At 44.2% G+C, this 26,403-nt stretch overlaps 1 protein-coding gene across 1 annotated transcript in view; it reads right to left on the minus strand.

Moving 5' to 3' along the window:
- The window catches only part of LOC309560049 (interleukin-13 receptor subunit alpha-1-like), a 178,599-nt gene that overhangs the window by 11,821 nt on the left and 140,375 nt on the right, over window positions 1–26,403 (minus strand). Inside the window, exon 8 of the mRNA XM_082263557.1 lies at window positions 11,407–11,548. Coding sequence (XP_082119683.1) covers window positions 11,407–11,548 — 142 coding nt within the window. The remainder of the gene's footprint in view (window positions 1–11,406; window positions 11,549–26,403) is intronic.

The raw sequence follows: 26,403 nt of genomic DNA on the forward strand, positions 1-26,403 counted from the left end.
GGGAAACTAAATTGAACTGGGACAAGGGAAAATAGAAAAAAAAGGGAGGATAAGGAGTTCCCCCCTCCAACATCTGCCATCACCCTCTAGGTAGACACCATCCTCCTTCCATCCTTCAATAAACAATTAACTCACATATCAAAAAGCCCAAAGACAGGAAGATGGAGCAGCTTTTGCTCTTTGATGTGGACGATTCCATCTACGAGAGCGGTTAGGTGGCAGGGCTATCGAGTTGTTCAGTCCGGAAAATCAGTTGGTGAAAGATCCAACATTTTCACAAAGTACTGCAAATCATCTTTAGTGAGAAGGACCGCTGTCTTCCCATTCTGAGAAGCTATCTGGTGAAAAAGAAAACCCCAGCGGTAGCCGATATCCACCGAGTGTAGGGTATCCAACAAAGGACGGACCTCCCTGTGTTGCATAAGGGTGACAAGTTGGTAGAACAGGGATAGCTGAGCACCATCAAAGTAGATTGTTGGTTTACCATGAGATGCTTTCATAATTACCTCTTTCAAGGAATATTTGTGCAGCTTGCATATGACGTCTCACGGCCTTTCAGTGTCTTACAGGACAGGTAGTAAAGCACGATGAACCCTATTCCCATCAATAAATCAGGGGCTGCATCTCCAAGGATTTGGCGAAAAAAGACCTTGCACTGTGGGAAGCAGATCAGCAGTATGCATAGCTTCTGGCAGACCGCCGCGTATGTGGATGTTCTGGCACCAGTCCCTGTTCTCGTAGTCATCAAGTTGATCCAATTAGGAATTTAGGACCTCTTTATGGTGTATAGTTGTGTCCTTTATGGTGGTAACAGATTGCATAATGTCTGTCATCCTGGCTAGTCTCCAGATTCTTCACTCTATTGCCCAGAACCACTGTGTCTTCCCTGAGGCCCGCCACTGCCTGCTTGCATGAGAGTTCCACAGCAGCTATTAGCTGCTGTATATCACACTTAGTGGGGAGAGTCCGGATGTGCTCCCTGAGGTCCCAATCCACCTATGCTGCATCTATTTTGAATGGGGGAGAGAACTGGCCAGCTGAGTGTGTGGAGGTGGAGGGGCTGGAGTACCTCACCTGGGGTGTAGCTACTAGCCCTGGGGAGCCGCAGCTGGAAGTCAGGGAAGCACGCTGGATCTCCTCATGGCCAGATGCCACCTTGGCTGCAGGCCTGGAGCCCAAGGGATGCAGGGAGAAGAAGGACTGGAGCCCACTGTTCCCCTGTCAGCCGCCGAGAGGTTTGCGAGGCAGTGGGGCGCTTGGAGGGCATTGTTGGGTGCGCTGGGTAGAGCGGAGGACAGCTGCCACTATGCTGTGTAGCCCAGAAATGTCAACACTCCCAGAACGAGCCTACTCACTCCATGCAGGTCAGGCCACGCCCCTGTATAGAATACTTTTAACCAAAGTGCTCATTGTCTCAGCTTTTCAATGTTAGGTTGCCCCCAAGTGTATGTTACTCCAATATTTCATATTCCTGATACTGCATGTGTCTGTGTTACCACATACTTATACAAAAAAGTATTTTTTTCTATTTGTATTGCTTCCTTTGTGTGAAATACCTGCTGATTTTTTGAGCCCCATGTTAAATTGACCATGCCGGGGGCATGCAAGCAAATCCATCAGTTTTCTTCTTTTTATTCTACTTGGGAGCACAGTCTGTCCCCCAATGGCCAAGACTTGTGCTGACACTCCCCCCTGCACAGCTCTTCACTGGAAAGATCAATGTATTGCTGTTTCTCTGATTTTTGCTGACACCCCCCCCCCCCCCCCCGCAATCTCCACCTCCTCATACAAATACACTGCTCAAAAAATTTAAAGGAACACTTTGAAAACACATCAGATCTTAATGAAGAAAAATATCATGCTGCATATCTACACTGATATGGACTGCGTAATGTGTTAGGAAAGAAAGGATGCCACATCATTTGAATTAAGCCCTCTGTAGGTTGATCATTTTAATTTCCATCAAAGACACCCCAAAAATCAAAGTGAAAAATTGATGCAGCAGGCTAGTCCATTTTACTGAAATGTTATTGCCACAACTCACAATGGTACTCTTTAGTTTGTATGGCCCCCACATGCTTGTATGCATGCCTGACAATGTCGGGGCATGCTCCTAATGAGGCTGTGTCCTGGGGTATTTCCTACCTGGACCAGGGCATCACTGAGCCCCTAAACAGACTGCGGTGAAACCTGGCGGTCAGATGGACCAAAACAGAATGTCCCAGAGGTGTTCTATTGGATTTAGGTCAGGGGAGCATGGGGCCATTCAGTGGTATCATATCCTAAATTCTCCAAGAACTGGTTGCATACTCTCCCCACGTGAGGCCGGTTATGGTCATGCACCAGGAGGAACCAAGGACCCACTGTACCAGCGTAGGGTCTGACAATGGGTCCAAGGATTTCAGCCCGATACATAATGACAGTTAGGGTGCCATTGTCTAGCCTGTAGAGGTCTGTGCGTCCCTCCATGGATATGCCTCCTCAGACCATCACTGACTCACCACCAAACCGGTCATGCAGAATGTTACAGGCAGCATAATGTTATCCACGGCTTTTTCAGACCCTTTCACGTCTGTCACATGTGCTTAGGGTGAACGTGCTCTCATCTGTGAAAATCACAGGGTGCCAGTGGTGGACCTGCTGATTCTGGTGTTCAATGGCAAATGCCAGTGGAGCTCCACAGTGACGGGCAGTGAGCACAGGGCCCACTAGAGGCCATCGGGTCCTCCAGTCACTCACATGAAGTCTTTTTCTGATTGTTTGGTCAGGGACATTCACACCAGTGGCCTCCTGGAGGTCATTTTGTAGGGCTCTGGCAGTGCTCATCTTGTTCCTCCTTGCACATAGGAGCAGGTACCGGTCCTGCTGATAAGTTAAGGACCTTCTACGTCCCTGTCCAGCTCTCCAAGAGCAGCTGCCTGTCTCCTGGAATCTCCTCCATGATCTTGAGACTGTGCTGGGAGACACAGAAAACCTTCTGGCAATGCCATCCTGGAGGAGTTGGACTGCCTGTGTAACCTCTATAGAGTCCAGGTATCGCCTTATGCTAACAGTAGCGACACTGACCCTAGCCAAATGCAAGTCAGAAAAGATGAGTAGGGAAAAAATGTCAGTGGCCTTTACCTGTAAAACCATTCCTGTCTTGTAGGTTGTCTCATTGTTGCCCATTTAGTGCACCTGTTATTAATTTCATTAACACCAAAGCTGAAACTGATTAACAACTCCTGTGCTACTTAACTGACCATATATTGATGCTATACTCTGATTAAAAAGGGTTCCTTTAATTTCCAGATACCTAAAAAGGCATTTCTTAATATTACTACAATTTGTTTATTACTAATTGCTTTGGTTAGAAATATATGTGTGTTTTGTAATGTAGCCTTACTCAAACAGTAGTTTAAAGTATGCAATTTTATTTTATTTATTTTATGTGTATCGTCATCAATATTTAAATTATGGGCAGATATGTATGAAACTCCCCCTCTTTATAACATTGTCCATGTAAATGCTGCTATCACAAACTAGAAAGCTGCCAGACCCTCTTAACAATTAAAACCTTACAGAAATTAACTTTTTCCCACTTTCTCCAAAATGAGAAAGTAGACTGCAGTAAGGCTTTACATTTTTTCTGTGAACCCAGTGGGGATCAACAAAGGGTTAATATCTCTTGTTCTGGGGATCCTTAATAATCTTATTGTGGACCCCATCAGAAGTCCAAAGTTTTGCTCAGAAGAACGACTGTTCTAAAGACATGTGATCCCTAGATATTGGAGACAATCAGAAGTGCCCTCTCTGATGGAGTGGGCGGTAGAGGTGGATAAAATTAAAGTCTTGGAATGTTTACTTGCGCAAGAACTTGATGATTTGGAACGTTTCGTGAATACTTGGTCCGTGTGGGCTGAGTTTCGGGATTCAGCTGAGTTTGTTAAGTGGGCCACTGATATATCGTCATAGTGGAGTGCGTACTTTCTGTGTGTATTTTCTGTGTTTTTGTGTTTTTTTGTACTTTTTGTTTTTATTTTTATACATTTTTTCTTTTTTTTTTTCTTTTCCCCCCTGTTCGGTGGAGAGTGTTTACATCAAGTCATTAAGCCAACTAAGTGTAATGTTCTGGTACCTCTGGTACCCTTTATTCCACTTTCCAAGTCAGTGTATGCGTCCCACCATTCTCTTCTGGTAGGTGCGCATACACCTTTAAGACCAATGCTGTCATCACTGAGCGCCGCAGAGCGGCTATTTCAACCGCCGGCGTTCTCAATCACATGTTCGTTCAACCTGCCTTGAAGCTCACATGTTCATAAGCGTACCTCGCTGTCGGAACCTCGCTACTGATCCCTGTATCCCGCAACCGGATCACTCGCTCATACCGAACCTCTCTATTACTGCTTGCTATTAGTGATAAGTACCCCGCAGGGGAATCCTCCATAAACCTTCCTACTAAGCTTACACTATCTAGCTCTGCATATTAGGGGCTGTTACTATCATCTGCACTTTTGTTTAGATTGCTAGCTCTTGAGCCTACTAACATCTATCCTTGCACTGGGTTAGTCTCTCCTGTATGTCATCTGCTATCCTACCACCTACTACCATACATGATTGCTAACCTATCTGCATCCTACCTGTTACCTTCTAGACTCTCATGAACATTTCTCTCAAGTGCTGTTCACCTATTGTCACTGTTCATACCTGTCTCTTTAGCTCATCACCACTATACTGCTATATACATCTATCACTCCAGGAACATCTTATTGAGTGTGTATATTTGTATGCTGAATCAGACAGACCACAGTGATGAGTCTTGGGAGTTGGAATTGGTATTTCAACGTATCTCTACATGACTACCGAGTGGAGTTTTTCTGCAGCTGCAAATCCATCTTGTTTCAGAAAACGCAGGAGCGTTACAGATTGAACGAACCACAAATGGATTCAGCAGATTTACCCACTCAAGTGACACAATTAAAACAACAAGTGACTGCGTTAATACACGCTCTTACTGAATTAAAAGAAGACAATCAGGCTCTGAAGCAGCAGGTAACCCGTCTATCACAACTTGCCGCTGCTCAGCCCCCTGAACCCAAAATAAATCCTCCTCTAGTGTTTACAGGTGATCGCAAAAAATTTCGTGAATTCAAAAACGCCTGTCAGTTACTTTTCTTGCTAAAACCTCGTACCTACCTTACTGATCATATCAAAGTCTGTACTATTATTTCATACCTAACGGGTGATCCACGGGCCTGGGCAGACTCTCTCTTTGAGAAAAATGATCAGCTTCTCAACTCCTATGCTTTATTCCTAGCGGAACTCGCTAGTCTATATGATGACCCCAATAGGCAGAGTACTGCCGATATTCAATTGAGGTCCTTGAAACAAGGTAGGAGACCTGTAGAAGACTTTGTAGCAGAGTTCAAAAGATGGACCCTTGATTCAGGGTGGAATGATACATCTCTGAGAACTCAATTTAGACTCGGCCTATCAGAAGCCGTTAAAGACGAGCTCGCCCGAGCGGATTTACCGGACACCCTGGATGCTTTGATACAACTCAGTATCAACATAGACAGGAGGCTGCGAGAAAGAAAGGCTGAAAAAATGGGAATGGCATTGTCCAGTCCTTCTCGGATTTCGGCCGTTGACCCTACTCCTATGGAGGTAGGAACCATACGCCCACCTTTATCAACTACTGAAAGAGCCAGGAGACGATCCAGTAATGTTTGCTTGTACTGCGCATCCCCGGATCACATGATAAGCGTCTGTCCCCTTGTCCGCAAAAAAGAGGGTGAGTGTTCACATGTCCTCCTAGGGGGATTGACAACTTCATTTACTAACCCTTATCTTTTTGTTCGTTTGACATTGCAGTGGGACCAGACTAGGATTACCACTAAGGCCATGATCGACACAGGATCTTGCGGAAATTATATCGATATACGTTTTGCTACTTTAAATAAAGTACCTATTATTTCAAAACCTAAGCCTGTCTCTGTGAGTCTTATTAACGGTATTCCGTTATCTTCTGGCCCAATCACTAATCAGACACAAGCACTCCTAGTCACCATTAACGAGTCTCATACGGAGACCACTACCTTCGACCTATTATCTTCGCCCCACTTTCCCATTGTTTTGGGACTTCCCTGGTTACACACACATCAACCAACCATAGATTGGAAGAAACGGACCCTAACCTTCCTCTCTTACTATTGCGAGAGTACGTGTAACCTCCCGTCTTATGGAAAGATCCTGTCTGTGGTGTCAGATGAGATTGCACCACTATGCTATCAGGATCTGTCCGAAGTTTTTCTTGAGAAAAATGCTCAAGTACTGCCTCCCCATAGGGATTATGATTGTACTATTGATCTACTCCCAAATAGTAAACTGCCTTTTGGTCATGTTTATCCTCTTTCGCAGGATGAACTTTCCCATCTCAAGGAATACTTGGATGAGAATTTGACAAAAGGTTTTATTAGACCTTCCACTTCTTCCACAGCTGCAGGACTTTTTTTTGTCCGCAATAAAGACTCAAGTCTCAGGCCTATTATCGACTATAGGCAATTGAACGCCATTACAGTAAAAGATCGCTATCCTTTGCTGCTTATCCCTGAACTCATTGAACAAGTGCGTGGAGCTACCTACTTTTCAAAATTGGACCTGAAAGGGACATACAATCTAATCCGAATCCGTGATGGAGATGAGTGGAAGACAGCATTCAGAACCAGATACGGATTGATCGAATATCTTGTAATGCCATTTGGGCTATGTAACGCTCCCGCAGCTTTCCAACGATTCATAAACGATATCTTTAGAGACTTACTTGATGTCTGTGTTGTGGTATATCTGGACGATATACTTATTTATTCACGATCCTTGTCTGAACATATAAAACATGTAAGACTTGTGTTATCCAGATTACTCACACACAATCTATACGTGAAACTAAAAAAATGCTTATTTCATAAAGAAGAAGTATTATTCCTAGGATACATCATATCCAAAACAGGAATCAAGATGGATATGAGTAAGATATCCTGCATTCAGGATTGGCCTATACCAACCACCCGCAAAGCACTACAGCGATTCCTTGGATTTTCAAACTTCTATAGGAAGTTCATCAAGAACTTCTCTGCCATTGTGAGACCTCTCACACAACTCACAAGTATTAAGAAACCATTTAAATGGTCAGATGAAGCAAATGAAGCTTTTCGCTTGTTAAAAACAAACTTTACCTCTGCTCCCATACTACGCCATCCAGACCCATCCCTCCAATACATTCTGGAAGTAGATGCGTCAAATATGGCAGTAGGAGCAGTACTCTCCCAACGACCAACGAATACTTCACCACTCCATCCAGTCGCCTTCTTCTCTAAATCTCTAAGCAGCCCAGAGGTGAATTACCCAGTGGGTGAAAAGGAACTGCTTGCTATAAAACTGGCTCTGGAGAATTGGCGACATCTACTTGAAGGCACCCGATTACCAATACTCATATATACAGATCATAAAAATCTTCAATATCTTCAGACTAACAAAACCCTCTCCCACCGGCAGGTACGATGGTCACTATTCTTCCTAAGATTTAACTTCCTAGTGACCTACACACCTGCAGACAAGAATAAAAAGGCGGATGCGCTATCACGATTAACTGAAGATAATTGCTCCGAAATCCCTTCCGTTCCTATAATACCCTACAAGCGTATTATTGGGGTTGTCCGTTCCTTGAAGGAAGAGATTCTGCACGGTATAGGTTTGGATTCACCTCCACCACAACTAAGTGCTGATGCAGAAGGCTTCCTCTACTACAACGACAAACTCTACATACCCCCTACTATGCACACCAAGATCTTGGAATTGTCACATGATGTGCCTATGGCAGGACATATGGGTATGACAAAGACTCTTAATTTGCTTACCAGGCAGTTTTGGTGGCCTGATATGAAGACATCTATACAAAAATTTGTCTCTTCATGCAACGTCTGTGCCAGGTCCAAAATTGACACTACAAAACCATCCGGTCTACTATGCAGTCTACCAATACCCCAGACTCCATGGGAAGTTGTGTCCTTGGACTTTATAGTAGAACTACCACCTTCCAAAGGATTTAATACCATTTTAGTGTCAGTGGACCATCTGACAAAGATGGCACATTTCGTTGCTATTCGCAGACTACCTTCGTCCAAACAAACACCGGAACTACTAATGAAACATGTCTTTAAGTTACATGGAATTCCAAAAACTCTTTTGTCTGACCGTGGATCACAATTCATCTCCAAGTTTTGTCAAGAACTATGTCACATACTACGAATTGAGCGAAAGCTCACTTCTCCCTACCATCCTCAGACCAACGGACAGACTGAAAGAGTCAACCAGTGCATCGAGCAATATTTACGTTGCTACACATCATACCTACAGGATGATTGGGTGGATCTCCTCCCTCTGGCAGAATTTGCCTACAACAACGCAACCCAAACAGAGTCCGTTCTACTTGAACTATGGGTTTCATCCCACTATTCTTCCACCACGCATCCTTCCATCAAGTAACCCAGTAGCCTCAGACTATCTTACCCAAATAAAAGACTCTCTGGGTTTACTTAATACTACCATCTCACACGCTCATAGTCAACAAAAAAAGTACTATGACCTTCGTAGAAGACCTTCTCCTCAGTATGCTATTGGGGACCTTGTTTGGCTATTGGGGACCTCGTTTGGCTATCAACAAAAAACTTAAGATTAAAGATCCCTAGCAAAAAGCTTGGGCCTCTATTTTTGGGACCCTTCCCAATCAGGAAACTTATTGGAAAAGCTGCAGTACAGCTCACATTACCAACAGACCTCAAGATACATCCCATCTTCCATGTGTCGCTACTGAAGCCCCATGTTCCTGACCAAGGAATAAGGCCTACCATCCCACCTCCACCTCCTGTACAAGTTGAAGGCGGAGAAGAATATGAGATAAAGGAGATTCTGGATTCTCGTATCCACAGAAGAAGACTCCAATATCTAGTACGATGGAAGAACTATGGGCCCCAAGACGACACCTGGCTGGATACCTCTGATATACATGCCCCTAGACTGATTCGCAATTTTCATGCGAAATACCCGGAAAAACCAGCTCTAGAGGCCTTCAGGAGCCGGCCTTAAGGGGGGGGTACTGTAATGTTCTGGTACCTCTGGTACCCTTTATTCCACTTTCCAAGTCAGTGTATGCGTCCCACCATTCTCTTCTGGTAGGTGCGCATACACCTTTAAGACCGATGCTGTCATCACTGAGCGCCGCAGAGCGGCTATTTCAACCGCCGGCTTTCTCACTCACATGTTCGTTCAACCTGCCTTGAAGCTCACATGCTCATAAGCGTACCTCGCTGTCGGAACCTCGCTACTGATCCCTGTATCCCGCTACCGGATCACTCGCTCATACCGAAACTCTCTATTACTGCTTGCTATTAGTGATAAGTACCCCGCAGGGGAATCCTCCATAAACCTTCCTACTAAGCTTACACTATCTAGCTCTGCATATTAAGGACTGTTACTATCATCTGCACTGTTGTTTAGATTGCTAGCTCTTGAGCCTACTAACATCTATCCTTGCACTGGGTTAGTCTCTCCTGTATGTCATCTGCTATCCTACCACCTACTACCATACATGATTGCTAACCTATCTGCATCCTACCTGTTAACATCTAGACTCTCATGAACATTTCTCTCAAGTGCTGTTCACCTATTGTCACTGTTCATACCTGTCTCTTTAGCTCATCACCACTATACTGCTATATACATCTATCACTCCAGGAACATCTTATTGAGTGTGTATATTTGTATGCTGAATCAGACAGACCACAGTGATGAGTCTTGGGAGTTGGAATTGGTATTTCAACGTATCTCTACATGACTACTGAGTGGAGTTTTTCTGCAGCTGCAAATCCATCTTGTTTCAGAAAATGCAGGAGCGTTACACTAAGACATTTTGACGTATTTGTAAATCAGGATTAAGTGATATATTCAGAGGAGCATTTAGTTATGGGATTATAATCATGATATGAGTTGGTTTTACTAACAATATATTAAGGTTTTGTAAGATAAAGTACTCTGTGTAGCCATAATGTTTGTTGAATATTAAATGTTTGATATCTATATTTCTAACATCAACATGAAATACTTCGTATCATGTTAAGTGGTATTAAGTAAGATGGTTCTGGAGAGAATTTCTGTTTTCCCTTTTTCTTGTGTACACTTGTATTTTCTAATAAAAATAAGATTGAAAAGTAAAGACATGAGGCAATCATGCAATGCAAACAAAAGCAGAACAGTGGTCTACAAAGGCCTATGCAGGGCTGAGATCCTTTATATCAATAAAAGGAAAGTTCCTAGCAAACAGTGGCTTTTCATGTTTCCAGGAAACCCCTTGATATAAAAAACCTTCCTACACACTCAGTACTGCATTTATAAGAAGGGAAAAGGGACAATTGTCCAGCACCCCCCTCCCCCTGCCAGAAGGGGTTCCAGAGTTCCTTTAGAAAAAAAAAGAAACATATTTTCCCTAGAGACTTCAGTCTTTGAGGAAATTGTCCAGTTTCCAAGGCTCCGATCATGTCTCACTCTATCTCAGTTTATTACATGATGAAGGGCTCGCTGATAGGTTTTCAGGTATTAATGTAGCTCCTAGAAAATATTTGAGCAGGATCGTTCAGGAGAAAGCATGTTCAGCAAATTAGCACTGATAAAGAATTAAGTGAGATCCACGATGACCCATGAAAGACTAAGTGCTCTGCGCCTACTGGCTGTCGAGAGCAGTATCCTCAAGATGATACAGATTCATGAGTTAGGCAGCCTCTAGATTATGCAATTTTCTTTCCTTCCATCATGGGAGCCCAGGGAGCCTTTCCGACCGGCAGAACATGATTAATACTGCTAGCGGCTGTAGCTGTCAGCAGTAAATGCTGTAAAAAATCCAACAGGTTGGTTGCACCCAAGTCAATCGATGGATCATATTAGGTACAACCAGCCTTCCCATAGATGGATTGAATCTCAACCAGTCCCTGCTAAACCAGCTCCCTCTACAGTCAATTAAAGATTTTTCAGGTGCTAAGGACAGGAAGAAAGGCTTTTTGTAAATATTGTAGTTTGTAATACATAACTGTGACATACAACTTGCCATTTACAATTACCTGCGTAATGTGTATTCTTACAGTCAATAAAATTGGGTAAAACAAATCAGACAAGTGTCTTCTTCAGAACCTAACTTTTTTAAAAAAATAAATGTGATTTATCCTTTATTTCAGTTCACTTTTTGTCCTATCATTTATTTGTATGTTGAGGGCCCCTGAACTTGAAGTGCCCAGGGCCTCCCAAGGTCTAAATCTGGCACTGTAGACACTATGACCCCTTAAAGACAACCCTAAAGACACAAAAATAAAAAATAAATACCTGGAAATATTGTTTCTTTACTCCAGTCGCTCCAGATAAAATTGTCATTGTCATATAACAGAACCTTTGAAGGCTTTACCCGTACTTTAATTGTGTATGTAACATCAGGCAGAACATTAAGAGTCGTGCTGTTGTTAGCCATCTAAAAAATCAAATAATCATGTGTTTGGTCATTTAGAGAATATATCAATATTGAATTACTACGTAGTCCCAATTTTTCTTCCAATTAGCCTTTCCTAGCCATATCACATTGACTATTAGTGCTATGCACAGTAGCGAGAGGAACAAATGCCAGGGATTCTGTCTAATCAAACAGTATTACATAAATATTACCTATTTCCTAAAGTGGTTGTAAACCCTCACATATACCCAGTGAAGTGACTGGCCTCAGGTGATACGTAGAGATGAAACAAATCCTCCTACATAAGTTGTACCTGTCTATCTACAGTATTCTCTCCTCTACATCTGTTCAAAGTGTCAGAAAACAGTGGGCAGATAACTGAAATTACACACCGCAGAGCTAATTGAGAAGAGCTCTGAGAGGGAGGGAAAGGACACACTCCTCTTTACACAGCACAAAGGAATACATCTGAGGCGTTCAGTCACAGGATGTGTGCTAAAGATCCCTACCCTGTAACCTTTTTTCTCTTGGTGTCAGAAAATTGTGTCAGAAGTGATTCATGCAGATGGCAAAGGAACAAGGCAGCAGACAGAAATTACACTTACGGCTCTTATAAGAGACATCTACACACTATAAAGGGATATACTTTGTTCATATTTCTGAGGTTTTGCAACCACTTTATGTAAAAATATAGTATCTTATAGATATACTGTAACTTTTTGATGTTAGAAAGATGTTTAAATTTATAGCAACCAATTTAAATTACACCACACTCTTTTAAAATACTGTTGTCAATTTAAAAGAGTATGGACTGATCTTGGCCACATTTAGATGATCTTAATGGATAAATAGAGCAAGTAGCTTGCTCCAGAGCACAGGAAGGGGCCTGGAGAACAAAAAAAAAGATAAATATTATTTGAGGAAAGAATCAGTAACAAGCAGACAATCAGGGTAGAAAGGAAATGTTCATTAAAAGGTAGTCAGTCCTTGGCTTATTATATACACTATATCACCAAAAGTATTGGGACGTCTGCCTTTACATGCAAATGAAATGTAATGGCATTCCAGTCCTAGCCTGTAGTGTTCAGTATTGAGTTGGCTCACCCTTTGCAGCTATAACCGCTTCAACTCTTCTGGGAAGGCTGTCCACAAGGTTTATGAGTCTGTTTTTTGGGAATGTTTGACCATTCTTCCAGAAGCGCATTTGTGAGGTCAGGCACTGAAGTTCGAGAGAAGGCCTGGCTTGCAGTCTCCACTTTAATTTATCCCATAGGTGTTCTATCGGGTTGAAATCAGGACTTTGTGCAAGCCAGTCAAGTTCCTCCACCCCAAACTCACTCATCCATGTCTATATGAACCTTGCCTTGTGAACACCTTCCCAGAAGAGTTGAAGCTGTTATAGCTGCAAAGGGTGGGCCAACTCAACATTGAACCCAAGGTTCTAAGACTGGGAGACCATTAAAGTTTATGTGCATGTAAAGGCAGGCCTAATATAATGTATCTTGGGGACTCAACAGCAAGATATGCCTAGCACTTTCGAATCCGCCTTGAAGATTAAAATGTGTCCACACACCCTTCCATCACCTTTTGTTGCCTTCTCTATATATAAAGTTGAAATTAAAAGACCAGAGCAGATGTGCAGACCCAGAAATTGAAGCAGAGATTGCAAGTAGTTTATCTCTTCAGCATCCACCAAAACTGAAATATCAGTTTGGCATACACAGACTTACAACGTAAAACTGAAACTCAAAATGACCTGCCTACTTTGATCAGATCAAGTAAGGACGAGCAAAAAGAGACAGCAAGTGAGAGAGAGATTAGGAAGAAGAGAGAGAACATGAGAGTATACATGCATGTTTAAGGGGGAGGTGTAAAAGAAAATCAGAAGAAAAAAGTGAGACTTAAAGTGGTATTAAAACCAAACATGTAATATATTGTAGTAATTAGTGATGGGCCAAACACTCCCCTGTTCAGTTCGCACCAGAACATCTTAAACAGGGGAAAAGTTCATTGCCATAAAAGGTACAGTATATGGGGACCCGGGTACTGCCCTGGGGGACATGCATCCATGCAAAATATTTTTTTAAAACAATAATTTTTACAGGAGCAGTGATTTTAATGATGTTTAAAATGAAACAATAAAAAATATAAAATACCTTTAAATATCATGCCTGAAAACTTTTTTTTTTTTTTGGAGGGGGTGCCCTTAGTGTGCAAAGTGGAGCATTTGTGTGATGTATAGATCTTGCTGCAGCAATACTGACATTTCTAAAGGAGAAAATGTAATTCAAACTTGCTCACGGCTGTAATGTATTGTCAGCTCCCGGCAATACAGAAAAAAAAAAGAAAAAAACAGCGTGGGGTCTGCCCTCCAGTCCATACCAGGCCCTTCGGGTCTGTTATAGAATTTAAAGGAGAACCCCCCGCCAACTTTTTTTTAAAAAAGGGCCCCCCTAGCTGTTTTTTACCCCAATTTTTATTTACATTCTCTTTTTACAATTATTTTTTTAAATTCAGCTCTCAGCGGGGAAGCCTTAACAACCTATTGACTGTGCACTCAGCGGGCGAAGTGCCGAGGTGTTAAGCGAGTATCTGAGTGGGCTATGTTTAGGCCAAACTTATGCTCGGCCCAAACTGTTCACCCATCCCTAGTGGTGCCTGAACACTGTAACCCCTCACAGTTCCTCTTGCTGGGTGCAGGAACAGGCCCTGCTGTTAAAAATGAGAAACAAAAATTTAAATTACATGCACTTGTCATACAGGTGCAGAAAAATTGGGCCTTGGGTGTTGGTGGTGCCTGACAACAATGTAACCCCTCACAGTTACTCTTGCTGGGCTCAGGAATGGGCCCTGCTGTTAAAAATTAGAAACAAAAATTGAAATTACATAAACCTATGATGCAGGTGCAGAAAAATTGGGCCTTGAGTGTTGGTGGTCCAGTAAACCAAAAACATTGTTGGAAGCTAGCATAATCAAGATTCAGGAACAGGATAGGCAGCATAGGCAGTCTTCAAGGGATCCCAGATCCCGAGCAAATTCAATCAGTTACACCAGCATTAGGGGCTTGATAGTTGCTGTAGATCCAGGATTGATTCATTTTGATATGTCAGCCGGTCAACGGTGTCTGTGGACAGACGCACTCTTTTATCCATCACAAAATCTCCAGCAGCACTGAATGTCTGCTCAGAAAGCACACTGGAAGCAGGACAAGACAGTAGCTTGATTCCATATTGATTCCATATTGAGCAAGTTCTGGCCAGTGGTCCATCTTCAAGACCCAGTAACCCAGTGGATGCTCAATTGGAAAGGTCTCCAAGTCCACTCTTGTCCCTAGACAACCCTGCACCATATGCTGCAAATGCTGCATATGGTCGCTTAAACCTAACAGCCCTGGGTGCTGAGGACTAAAGAATTGTTTAAAGGCATTGGTCAGCTGGGCGCCTTCTCCACCGCTCTTCTTTTGACTGAACGAAGCCTCAGAAACACGTTGTCCAGGAAATGGTAACCTCTCAGTGTCTGGAAAGGTGTTACACAAATTTATCTTCAAGGCTTCCTCAAGATTTTTCATCCTCTGCTCCCTCTGTGAAGCCAGGATGAGCTCTGCAACTTTACCCTTGTAACATGGATCAAGAAGGGTTGCCAACCAGAAATTATCCCTCTCCTTGATACTACGAATCCTTGGGTCCTTTCACACACTTTGCAGCATCAGGGAGCCCATGCAGAGTAAGTTTGAGGAGGCATGAGATTCTGAGTCCTTTGGGTCACTAGGGATGACATTATTAAGAGCAACCTCTCCCCAGCCATGTATCAGCAACCACTGTTGTGGTGAAAAGAAGCCAAACTCTCCTGAGCCTGTCCTTGTGCCATACTCACACAGATACTAATTGATGGCCCTCTGCTGCTTGGGCAGCTTCTGCAGCATTGCCAATGTTGAGTTCCACCTTGTGGGCATGTCACAAATGAGGCGGTTGGTGGGCAGGTTGAATTCCCATTGAATGTCAGATAGCCAAGCACTGGCATTGTACGACCGCTAGAAATGGCCACAGACTTTTCTGGCCTGCCTCAGGAGATCTTGTAAGCCCAGGTACCTGTTCAAGAAATGCTGCACCACCAAATTCAGGACATTTGCCAAGCATGGAACATGTATCAAGTGTCCCTGTCGGAGGGCAGAGAAGGTTGGTGCCATTGTCACATACAACCATTCCTGGCTCAAGCTGCCCGTGGCATCAACCACCTCTGAGCCAGTAGAGCTGACAGAATCTTTGCCATCTTTTAGCCTGACTGCTTGCGTAGCCCCTTGAACGCTTAGGAAACACTGCTGGTTCAGAGGACAATTTAGCAGAAGTAGCCATAGAGGAAGAAGAAGAGGAGGGGGTGGAACAGACAGATGGGGCAGAATCACCACCAATGTTTTGGAGGCGTGGTGGCGGAACAAGCTACAGCACTCAAACCATGTCCTGCATCCTTCCCAGCTGTCACGGAACCATGAACCAGACGTACAACAACAGATAAGTGAAAATAAGAAGGCTTTATTGAAAATCAAGCTGTAAAGCAAAAGTCCAAACGGATGGCAAAACCGAAGCAGAGTCTTTGCGAAGCCAGAGGTCAGGAGCCAGGAGGGTAGTCAGACGAAGCCGGGATCAGGAACCAGCAGGGTAGTCAGACGAAGCCAGGATCAGGAACCAGCAGGGTAGTCAGACAAAGCCAGGATCAGGAACCAGCAGGGTAGTCAGACGAAGCCAGGATCAGGAACCAGAAGCAGCAGCAGTCTTAGAAGCATGTGAACACAGGAGGACCAGGCAAGGAACTGAAGCCACAGACCTCCTATATATATGAGCTAGGCATCCAGCTCCTCCCAGTGGGAAGGAGGAGCCGCAGAGTGGGAGGCTACAAGAAACCCAGAAACCAAGATGGCCGCCAGCACATGTCAAACGAAGGAGAACAGCAAGAAGGTAAGACCATGACACCAGCTGCCAGCAGAGTTACCCAGTGCACCCTGAAGGAAATGTAATGTCCCTGACCATGCCATGCCTGAGTCCGCAGAAATGTGAATCTTCCTGGTGACTGCTCTGTCCAATGAGGCCACATGATTGCCTTCCACATGATGATACAGAGCTGGAATGGCCTTACGTGAAAATTTATTTTTGGAACCTTCCACTGGGGTACAGCACATTCTGCAAAATCACGAAAGGGGCAGAGCCTACCAGATGAAAAGACAGCAGTTGTAGTGCTAGCAACTTGGCCAAGCTAGCCTTTAGACGTTGAGCATGTGGATGGCCGGGACAGTTTTTTTTATGGTTCAACAACTGGGTTAGTGAAATTTGCCTGCTGGTCAAATTAACAGGTGGTGTACTGCTAGCAGATTGGGTGCAAGTACCTGTGGCACCCAATGCTATACCATCATCATCAGTGGAGGTTATTGAGAGGACTTGAGGTAGAGTAGGGGTAGAGATCCAAGATGAGGAGCAAGGAGGAGTCTTCATTTTATCATGATGTGGGTCTTTCAGGTGTTGTTAACAACGGATTGCATGGCAGGTCATCATATGTCTTGTCAAGCATGTCGTGCCCAAGTGGCTGTAGTTGTGGCCACGTTTGATCCGCTTCAGAGAGAGATTGCAAACAGCAACGCTGCAGTCTGCTGCACATGTGTTGAAAAAAGCCCACACAAATGAACTTTTGGAAGTCAGCGGGGAGTTAGCAGAACCCTGCACCTGTGGAGCTCTGTGGTGTGATGCAATAGGGTGGCTGTTCTTAAGCTGGCCCCTGGAGGACATCCTGCTTAGTTGGAGTTGTGCCGCCTCCTCCAACTCCTCACTTTCCTCCTCTACCCTCTCAGGCACCCAAGTACCGTCAGTGACATCATCATCCCCTCCCTCCTCGTCACTGGAGCAAACTTGGCAGTATGCTGCAGCTGGGGGAACATGACTGCTAGTTTCTTGTTTGTCATTGTCCTCCCCTCTCTCTAGGCTCGTGGTATTCCCTTCCTCAACCTGGGAACCAACATCGGAGCATTCAAATTGCTGCGCATCCTCCAGCATAATTTAACGACACTATGAGCGAATAATTCAGGTGACTCCTCCATGCATGATGGTGGGGCTATGGAAGGAGTAGCTGTGGACAAGGAGCCTGTGGAATATGCCGCTTTGGCAGCTGCAGTGGAAGGCAAACTAGTATGAGCCTGGGTGACAGTGGATGGGAAGGATGAGGATGGCTTAATTATCCACTCCACCATCTCTTCTGCACGTTGTGGCTCAATAATATGTCCAGCACCGGAAAGAAAGGACAAGAGTGCCCCGCCTGCAGAGGATGTACCATGTCTGTGACCACCACTTTTCACTGTGGACCCAGAGGCTGCTTGCCCTCTTTTAGTGGCCTATGAATGTCTGCCTCTCCTTGTTGGCCTTTCGGACATGATGGGGATTTTTAGGGGAGTATTTATAACTTTTTATTATAGAATTTGGGATGGAAATATTTTTTGGGATGCAATACTTTTGTTCTTGGTGCACTATAAACCGCTTTATTTTTATTTTATTTTTTGGGGGGGGGGGGGTTTATAACTTATTAAATAGTGTAGGAAGGGAATATGATGCTTGGGTGCAATACTTTTGTACTTGGTGCACTATAAACAGTTTTATAGTTTTTTTTTTTTAATAAATAAAAATGTGTTAAAGCCAAAAAAAAAAAAGAAATTCCCTGCTGATGCAGAAAGAATAGCACATATGACACAAAAGGGGGGACAGCAATTATGCCCTTAATAAAATTAGTGCTGCTGCGCCACAAAAAAAACCCCCTGCTGATGCAGAAGGAATAGCACCTGCGAAGCAGAAGGTGGGACAACAATAATGCCCTAAATATTATTCGATTTGCTGTGCCACGAAAAAAAAAAATATGAAAATAAAAAACCCACTGCTGACACAAAAGGAATAGCACCTACGACAGAAAAGGGGGGACAGCAATTATGCCCTAAATAAAATTAGTGCTGCTGCGCTCCAAAAATATATATATATATTACTGCTGATGCAGAAATAATAGCACCTGCGATGTAGAAGGGGGACAGCAATTATGCCCTAAATATTATTAGTCCTGCTGTGCCACGAAAAAAAAAAAGAGACCCACTGCTGACGCAGAAGGAATAGCACCAAGACACAAAAGGTGGGTAAGCAATTATGCCCTAAATAAAATTAGTACCGCTGCCCCACAAAGAAAATCACTGCTGTCACAGAAGTAATAGTACCTGCGACACAGAGGGAGTACTAATATTGCAGCAACAGAACACGGTGCTGCAAAAAAAATTGAAAAAGAAAAAAAAATGTATGGAAAAAAAATTGGATTGGTGGGGTGACACAGACATGTTGTATACATCAACACTTCAGTGGCCCCACTACACTGTGTTACACAAGAATCACAGCACAGCACTATACTGACTGCACTACACTGTGTTACACAAGAATCAGCACAGCACTACACTACACTTACTGCACTACACTGTTACACAAGATGAATCAGCCCTACACTATACTGCACTGACTGCATTAAACATCAAAGCACAATCCACTAGTTACCATGCCTAATCTCCACTCCTAACACACTACACACGGCTGCCATGTAAGCAGCCTTATATAGTGTGGGGCGGTGACATAGCCCGTGAGCCACGATTGGCTAATGGCACCCTGCCTTTGGCCAATCATGGCTCTGACAGGACATTGTACTGTAATTGGCCAAAGCATACAGGTCAGGTGCATGCTTTGGCCAATCACAGGCACTTAATGCACTGCAATCGCGCAGTGCATTATAGGGCATTATAGGGCAAACCTCTCTCCGAGTGCCCCATTTGTTTGTGTGTTCGGCATACAAAGGAACACCCCATGTTTGAGTCAAACTTATGTTCGACTCGAAGGTTAAGCCCATGACTAGTAGTAATGACTGCATTAGTTTCTTTTTTAAAGCTTTCCTCTTTCTGTTTTCACCTGTGATCTTGCCAGTAACACACCACCTGTATTAAAGCACATCTACTCTGGATGAATGAGCACAGGGGGCACAGCAGACAGCAGCCATGCCAGTCTGGGGGGAGGGGAGAATTAGATGCACTAGCAGATTTACAATAAATACACTAACAAGTTGAAACCAAATTCTAGATGACATTTTATGTTCAGTTACAGCAAACCGTTTTTTTTTTTTTCCTTGTGGGAAAAAGGTTTTGCATGAATAAATAAAAGTTGATCATTGTAAGCGCCCCTGTCAGTGTTAAATGGTTAGAGTTCTCCCTGTAGGTTGACATATCTGGAAAAGACTTTGTTCTTTTAAAAAACAAACAGACCTTCTGGCTGGATCACCAGATTCAAATAAAAGAAAGAAAGCCTAAAAAAGTAACCTAATTTAGCCATCACAAAAACAGGTAAGCTGCAATATGATAAAGGTTTGCTCTTGGGTTTAATACTGCTTTAAAGGGGTTGTAAAGTAAGAAGGTTTTCAAGCAATCATCTGCCATGAAGGGGGGAGGGCGTGGTTCGTCAATGGCTCCGTGAGAGGCCGAGCAGTGAGGAGCTCTGCTTGGTGGAGGAGAGCGCCGTGCAGTGAGTGAGTGGGCTCTCCCCCCCCCCCTCCCCCGCTAGGTGCAGAGCGGGGCCCGAGGCTCACAGAGGACGGTAATGGGGAAATCCAGGCTCGGGGAGCCATAAAGCAACGGTGGTGGCAAGGAAGCAGGCGGTCATACGCTGAATGTGCGGGACCCTGCCTCAGAGTGAGAGAGGTACAGCATAGGGTGAAAGACCGCGCGGGTCGGCGTGGGGCTGAGGGGCTGTGGAGGAGGAGAGCCGGGGTCGAGTGCCAGCTGGGACAGTAGATGCAGAGGTCGCTGGTCTCCCCTGTATATATGACTCAAGCAGCCAGCCTGGAGCAGAAACAAGCCCTAGAGAGAAGGACAGACATTACCTCATATTTTCTGAGACACACAGTGGCATCACGAAGCACTGTTGGGACCAAGGCATCACAGAAACGCCAAACAAACTCAGTAATGGCAGTTCAGCAGAAAGGGCCCAAAGCTAAAAACACTCAATCTATTGGGGTCTCTGCTGGTGGGAAGAAGCCTTTAGTAATGGATATATCGCAGGAACAAAGTAACGAAGAGCCCAAAGAGTCCCTGACTATACCGCAACAGCCCCAAATACCATCAACAGCGGAGTGGGGTGAGTTTGTAAAGCTGATCCCGACGAAACAGGATATCCAAGATATGGCTGCAGCAATCGTGAGTGACATTAAAATGGAAATGGAAAAAAGTTGACCAAATTGAAGGCAGACTGGTGAATACAGAGTCAGTACAATGTGATATTGAAGCCAGAATCTCTGAATTAGAAAGTTCATGAGCACAGTTGCAAAAACAAGTCACCTGGTTGCGGCTGCAGCAGGATGATGGCGAGAACCGCAGCCGGAGGAATAATATTCGACTGCGGGGCTTGCCTGAATCCGTAAAGGGCCCAGAGCTCAGAACCACGGTAGTGGGTATTTTGAATGGTGTGTTGGAGAGACCCCAAATGGAAAAAATGGAAATTGACAGAGTGCACAGGGTTAAAGCACCCCGAAGGACGGTAACAGAACTAATCCCAGATGTCCTGATTAGGATTCACCTGTTTTCACTTAAAGAAGACATAATGAGACAAGCATGGGCAAAAGGGCAGATTGAGTATGAAGGTTCTCAGCTGAAATTGTTGCCAGATCTTTCACGGGGGACCCTAAAGATGAGAGCCGCAATTACACCCCTCCTAGAGGTCATAAGAAAAGTGGGAGCAACCTATTTTTGGGGACACCCCTTCCATTTGAAAGTGGTGAAAGACAGAGTTCTTATTGAAATGGCCAGACCAGCTCCCCGGGCTCTTTACATTTTTGGGGTGCGCCCCGATCCATGTGAGTGACTGGTTAGATGTCCTAGGAAACTCCGTGAACTATTACATGAATTAAGTCATACAACATGGGTGAAATTTGGAGCAGAGGTGTGGGAGCAAAACAGATACTCAGGACAAGGAGACATTAATACAACGAACCTAAAAGTGCTGCACACAGGTTCCTGGCCTATTCCATGTTTTTTTTTTTTTGTATTTATTTTTCTGGTTTTTCCCATGTGTTTTTTTTTTCTTTTGTTTGTTTCTGGGGTTCTCTCTATCTCCTCTTCTCCCTCTCTTTCTGGGAGGGGGGAAAGTTAAGATGTGTGGAGGTCCCTGGTATCCCCACACCCGCCTCGAACATTTGCTTTGTCAAGATATGGGCGTTTTTTCTGCATTTTTTTCTGTTTTACTTCTTATATGTCCTTACTATCTGAGTCACCCTCGAAGGGGAAGGGGGGGGGGTTACTTTTAGTGTGATTTGTGTTATTTTTTCATGTTTTTCTTATGGGGGATTTGTGGTGTGCGTTTTTGGATTTTTTTTTTTTTTTTTCACAGGAAAGTTGGATATTATATATTTGTATCTGTAGAAATCAACTATAACTTCACAATGTGTTTTTTTTATAAAATTTTTTTTTTTTTTTGTTTCTGTTCGTGCCCCCGCCAGCCATGGAGGGCCGGAGCACGATCTTAAGGGTTAAGAGGGAAGGGGGCACTGAGGTAGAGGTAATTCGAGAGTGTTCCCTCACTTCGTGCAGGACACGCTTAAGACATAAAAAAGAAGATATGTGAGACTTAATAATACCGAATTTAAATCACTATTAGGGTGTATACAGAGGATATAGTGACTCAGGGAATAGTTATGGTTAATAGCAACTAGAAGTGAGTAAGAGAGATCCTCCCAGGACCTAGCGTAAGTCTGAAGGGTTAAGATGGAGTTGAGGGGAGGGTAGATGTTTTGCAGAAGAGGGGGTGAGGGGGCCCCGGGGCCCTCAGGAAGGGAGATGGGAGAAGGGGGAGGGGAATCCATAGAGTGATAGGAGTAGAAGGCACAAGCAAGGGATTTGACCATGTAGCAATCAAGTCCCCTTTATCTGTGACCTGGCTCGGGGTAGTTTGACTAGATTGTGAGGCGTAAGAGGGGGTCTCTGGGGCGGGGGGGGGGGGGGGAGTAGGACATTGACATTATATGAAGGGAGGCGATCGTCCGCCCAGTTAGAGCTCCTCTAGCTGGACACTTTAAATTTATAGTTTTACTGTCTGCCAGTGATAAGATAGGGACTACATCCTTACCACCACGGTAGGGGTGAGAGGGAGTAGAGCCCATTTTCTTAGCTCCAATTTTTGGAGCCCAGCCTTTTCTTCTTTTTTCTTCCCTCTTGTGTTCTTGAAGGAGAGTGTCCAGGTACAGTGGCTTGCTCACGGGGTTTTGGGAACCACAGCCCCCTCAGTAGATAGCGCCTGGTTGCGCTGGTTTAGATAACCATTAGAGGGGGGTAGGGGTAGTGGGCATTAAACAGTATATACATACTTGTGTGGGTGAAGGGGGTTTCTTTTCTTGTCAATTTTTATTTTATTTTTTTCCCATAGGTTGTGTGGCCGTAGGGGGCAGGGACCGTTTCACAATGGTGGCTGGAGGTGGGGCAGCAGGTTGTAAGATTACGACCTATAATGTGAGGGGACTATCAACCCCACAGAAGCGTAGGAGACTTATGGGGGATCTAAAACGAGATGCTACACAAATAGCTTACATTCAGGAGACCTACTTCCGCAAGATGCAGTACCAAAATTGTACAATAAAGACTTTCCATTGGTTTACCACGCTACATCCCCTATTGCTAAATCAAAGGGTGTGAGCATTTTAATATCAAGTGCTATGAATTGGACCCTGAAAGAAGAATTGGCTGACCCAATGGGTAGGTTCGTGTTGGTAAAGGGGTGGATAGGACGGGTCGAGGTAACCCTCGTAAATGTCTATTTTCCCAACTATGAGCATGTAATGTTTTTACAGAAAATTATTCCAGTTGTCTTGGAATTCCGGGAAGGGCACTTAGTGATGGGAGGTGACTTTAATTATGCCCCAGAACCTCTGTTGGATACCTCCAAAAGAAGCTCATATATGTCATTTGCTAAATTACGAAGGCTACAAAAAGAGATCTCCCTCCTGGGCCTCATCGACCCATGGAGGTTGATGCACCCAGGGGAGAGAAATTACACTTTCTATTCTCCAATCCACAAGGCATATAGTAGGATAGACAGAATCCTGGTTTCCCAGGCAGACCTGCCGTTAGTGACAGACTCAGATATCGGAGATTTTTCAATCTCTGACCATTTTCCGGTGTATGTGAGTATAGAGTGGGAATCAAAAAACTGTAGTCCAAGATCATGGCGCATAAATGAGGCCTTATTACAATCCTCGGAAATGGAGGGGAAGATAGATGAGGCGTTACATAACTAATTTTTGGAAAATACATCGGAGTCGCTCTCACCTTCCACGATCTGGGAAGCGCACAAGTGCGTGATAAGAGGGGTTCTGAGTAGACAGCATAAGAGAACGCTTGCGGAAGTTCACTTGATCCCTCTCATGCGGGTAAGAGAGGAATTGAATCAGATACTTTTCCAAAAGACAGTACGAAATATGTTATGGTTGAAAAGACACCTGTATGAATACGCAAATAAACCAGGGGCGATGCTGGCACGAGCATTGAGGGGCCCAAAAAGACGAACTCAAATTTTACGTCTTAGAAATACAAAAGGTGGGGAGGTTCACACTTCAGCTGACATAGCAGAAGAGTTCTGCTCTTTCTATCGGTCACTATATAACCTACCGGAAATAGGGAGCAAGAAAAGTCCAGAAAAGGGGAAGCAGATAGAGGAGTATTTACGAGACTCGGGCATGCGTACACTTTCAGAAGACCAAGTACTGACTTTGGAAGGTGAGATATCGGGGGAAGAGCTGGCCGCTGCGATTTCACAGACCAAGGCACATAATGCACCTGGCCCAGATGGCTTTACTTTAAGTTATTACAAGAAATTTGGGGAGCGTTTAAAGAACCCCCTACTATCACATTTCAATGAAGTGGGAAGAAGAGCGGCGTTCCCGTTGGATTCTTTACGGGCGCATATTACTCTAATACTTAAAGAGGAGAAGGACCCCCTGTGTTGTGGCAGCTATCGCCCGATATCTTTGATAAATGTAGATACGAATCTATACGCAAGAATATTAGCAAATCGGCTCTTACCACATATGGCAGACTTGGTCCATTTCGACTAAGTGGGCTTTATTCCTACCCGGGAGGCCCGGGACAATACAATCCGAGCCATAGATTTAATACATCGGGCACGTACATCACGGAAGAAGATGGTTCTCTTTGCAGCAGATGCGGAAAAGGCCTTTGACAGGGTGGCGTGGGATTTTATCTGGGCCACCCTGTCATACATAGGCCTGGGACCACAAATGCTGCAATTTATACTGCCACTTTATACGGTCCCTACGGCTGCGGTTAGGGTAAATGAATGGAGGTCGAGTTACTTCCCTATCTCTAATGGCACACGGCAAGGGTGCCCTCTATCCCCGCTTATATTCGTGTTGTGTCTGGAACCCCTATTGTGCAGAATTTGGAGTTCTCCGGATATAGCGGGAATCCAAAGCGGGGGGGAACAACACAAGGTGGCCGCGTTTGCAGATGACCTGCTGTTTTTTGCTACTAACCCTTCTCTTTCATTACCAAATATTCTAGACGCCCTGAAAACATACAGTGTGGGTTCTCTAATTATAAAATTAATGTAACTAAATCAGCGGCACTCAACATATCGTTATCTGACCAAGAAGAGAGAGCACTTGGAACAGCGTTCCCGTTTCAATGGGCCTCAGATACGCTGAAATACTTAGGGATACAGCTAACGGCAGATCCCGCGGATCTCTATAGAAAGAATTATCTTCCGCTTGTAGGAAAGATTAAAGCAGATCTTAGAATATGGCAGCTGTTGGCAGTGACGTGGTTTGGGCGCTGTAGCGTTATTAAAATGAATGTGTTACCCCGTATTTTGTATTTAATGCAGACAATTCCAATAGCAGTTCCAAAAGAATTCTTTCAATCAATCAAGGGCATACTCCGCGCCTATATTTGGGCAAACAAATCCCAGAGAATTAAGATGCAGACGTTGGCCTTACCCAAAGTAAGAGGTGGGATGGGATTACCAGATATCCTGAGATATTACAGGGCGGTCCATATAGTAAGGGTGGTAGACTGGCACTGCAATAAACTTACCAAACGATGGGTGGATTTAGAGAATGAGGAAAAAAGGTCAGCTAACCCCCCCAGCCCCATGGTCGGTGTTCGAATCAAAAGACGCTATTCTCAAACATCCTACAGTGGGAGCGACTATAAAAGAAACTAAGAGAATTCAGTCACATTGGAGGATAGCCCCGGGTATATCTCCGATGACACCGATCTTGGGGAACCCGGATTTTCCCCCGGGGTGTATAAATGCCAGACTCCGTAGGTGGGCTCAGAATGGTAAAAGGCGCCTAGGTGATATATGGCAAAATGGGCCTATGCCCTCCCTATAAGAACTTAGGACAGGTGCAGGAGAATCGCTAGATTATTTCAGCCTTTATCAGTTGTATAATTATATTAGATCAGTTCGGCAGAAAGGGTATGCACCATGAGAGCTAACGGATCTGGAAAATATGTGTAGAACAGGTAACGCGACGGGCCATTTGATCTCAAGGTTCTATACACAATTGTCAGAAGATGAGGGAGACCAACAATTGCCGTTTATCCAAAAATGGGAGCAGGAGTTAAACACCGTGTGGTCAAAAGAGCAGATAAATAAGATCCTGAGATTAGTTCACCAATCGTCACTAGATTGTAAGATCCAAGAGACAGGGTATAAAATTCTAACCAGATGGTATAGAGTCCCATCACTATTACACAGAATAAAAGAGGCGGTCTCAGGAAAATGCTGGCGGTGTGGATTGGAGGATGGAAATATGGT

This window comes from Pelophylax lessonae (assembly GCF_965119305.1).
Source record: "Pelophylax lessonae genome assembly, chromosome: 7".
NCBI lineage: Eukaryota > Metazoa > Chordata > Amphibia > Anura > Ranidae > Pelophylax > Pelophylax lessonae.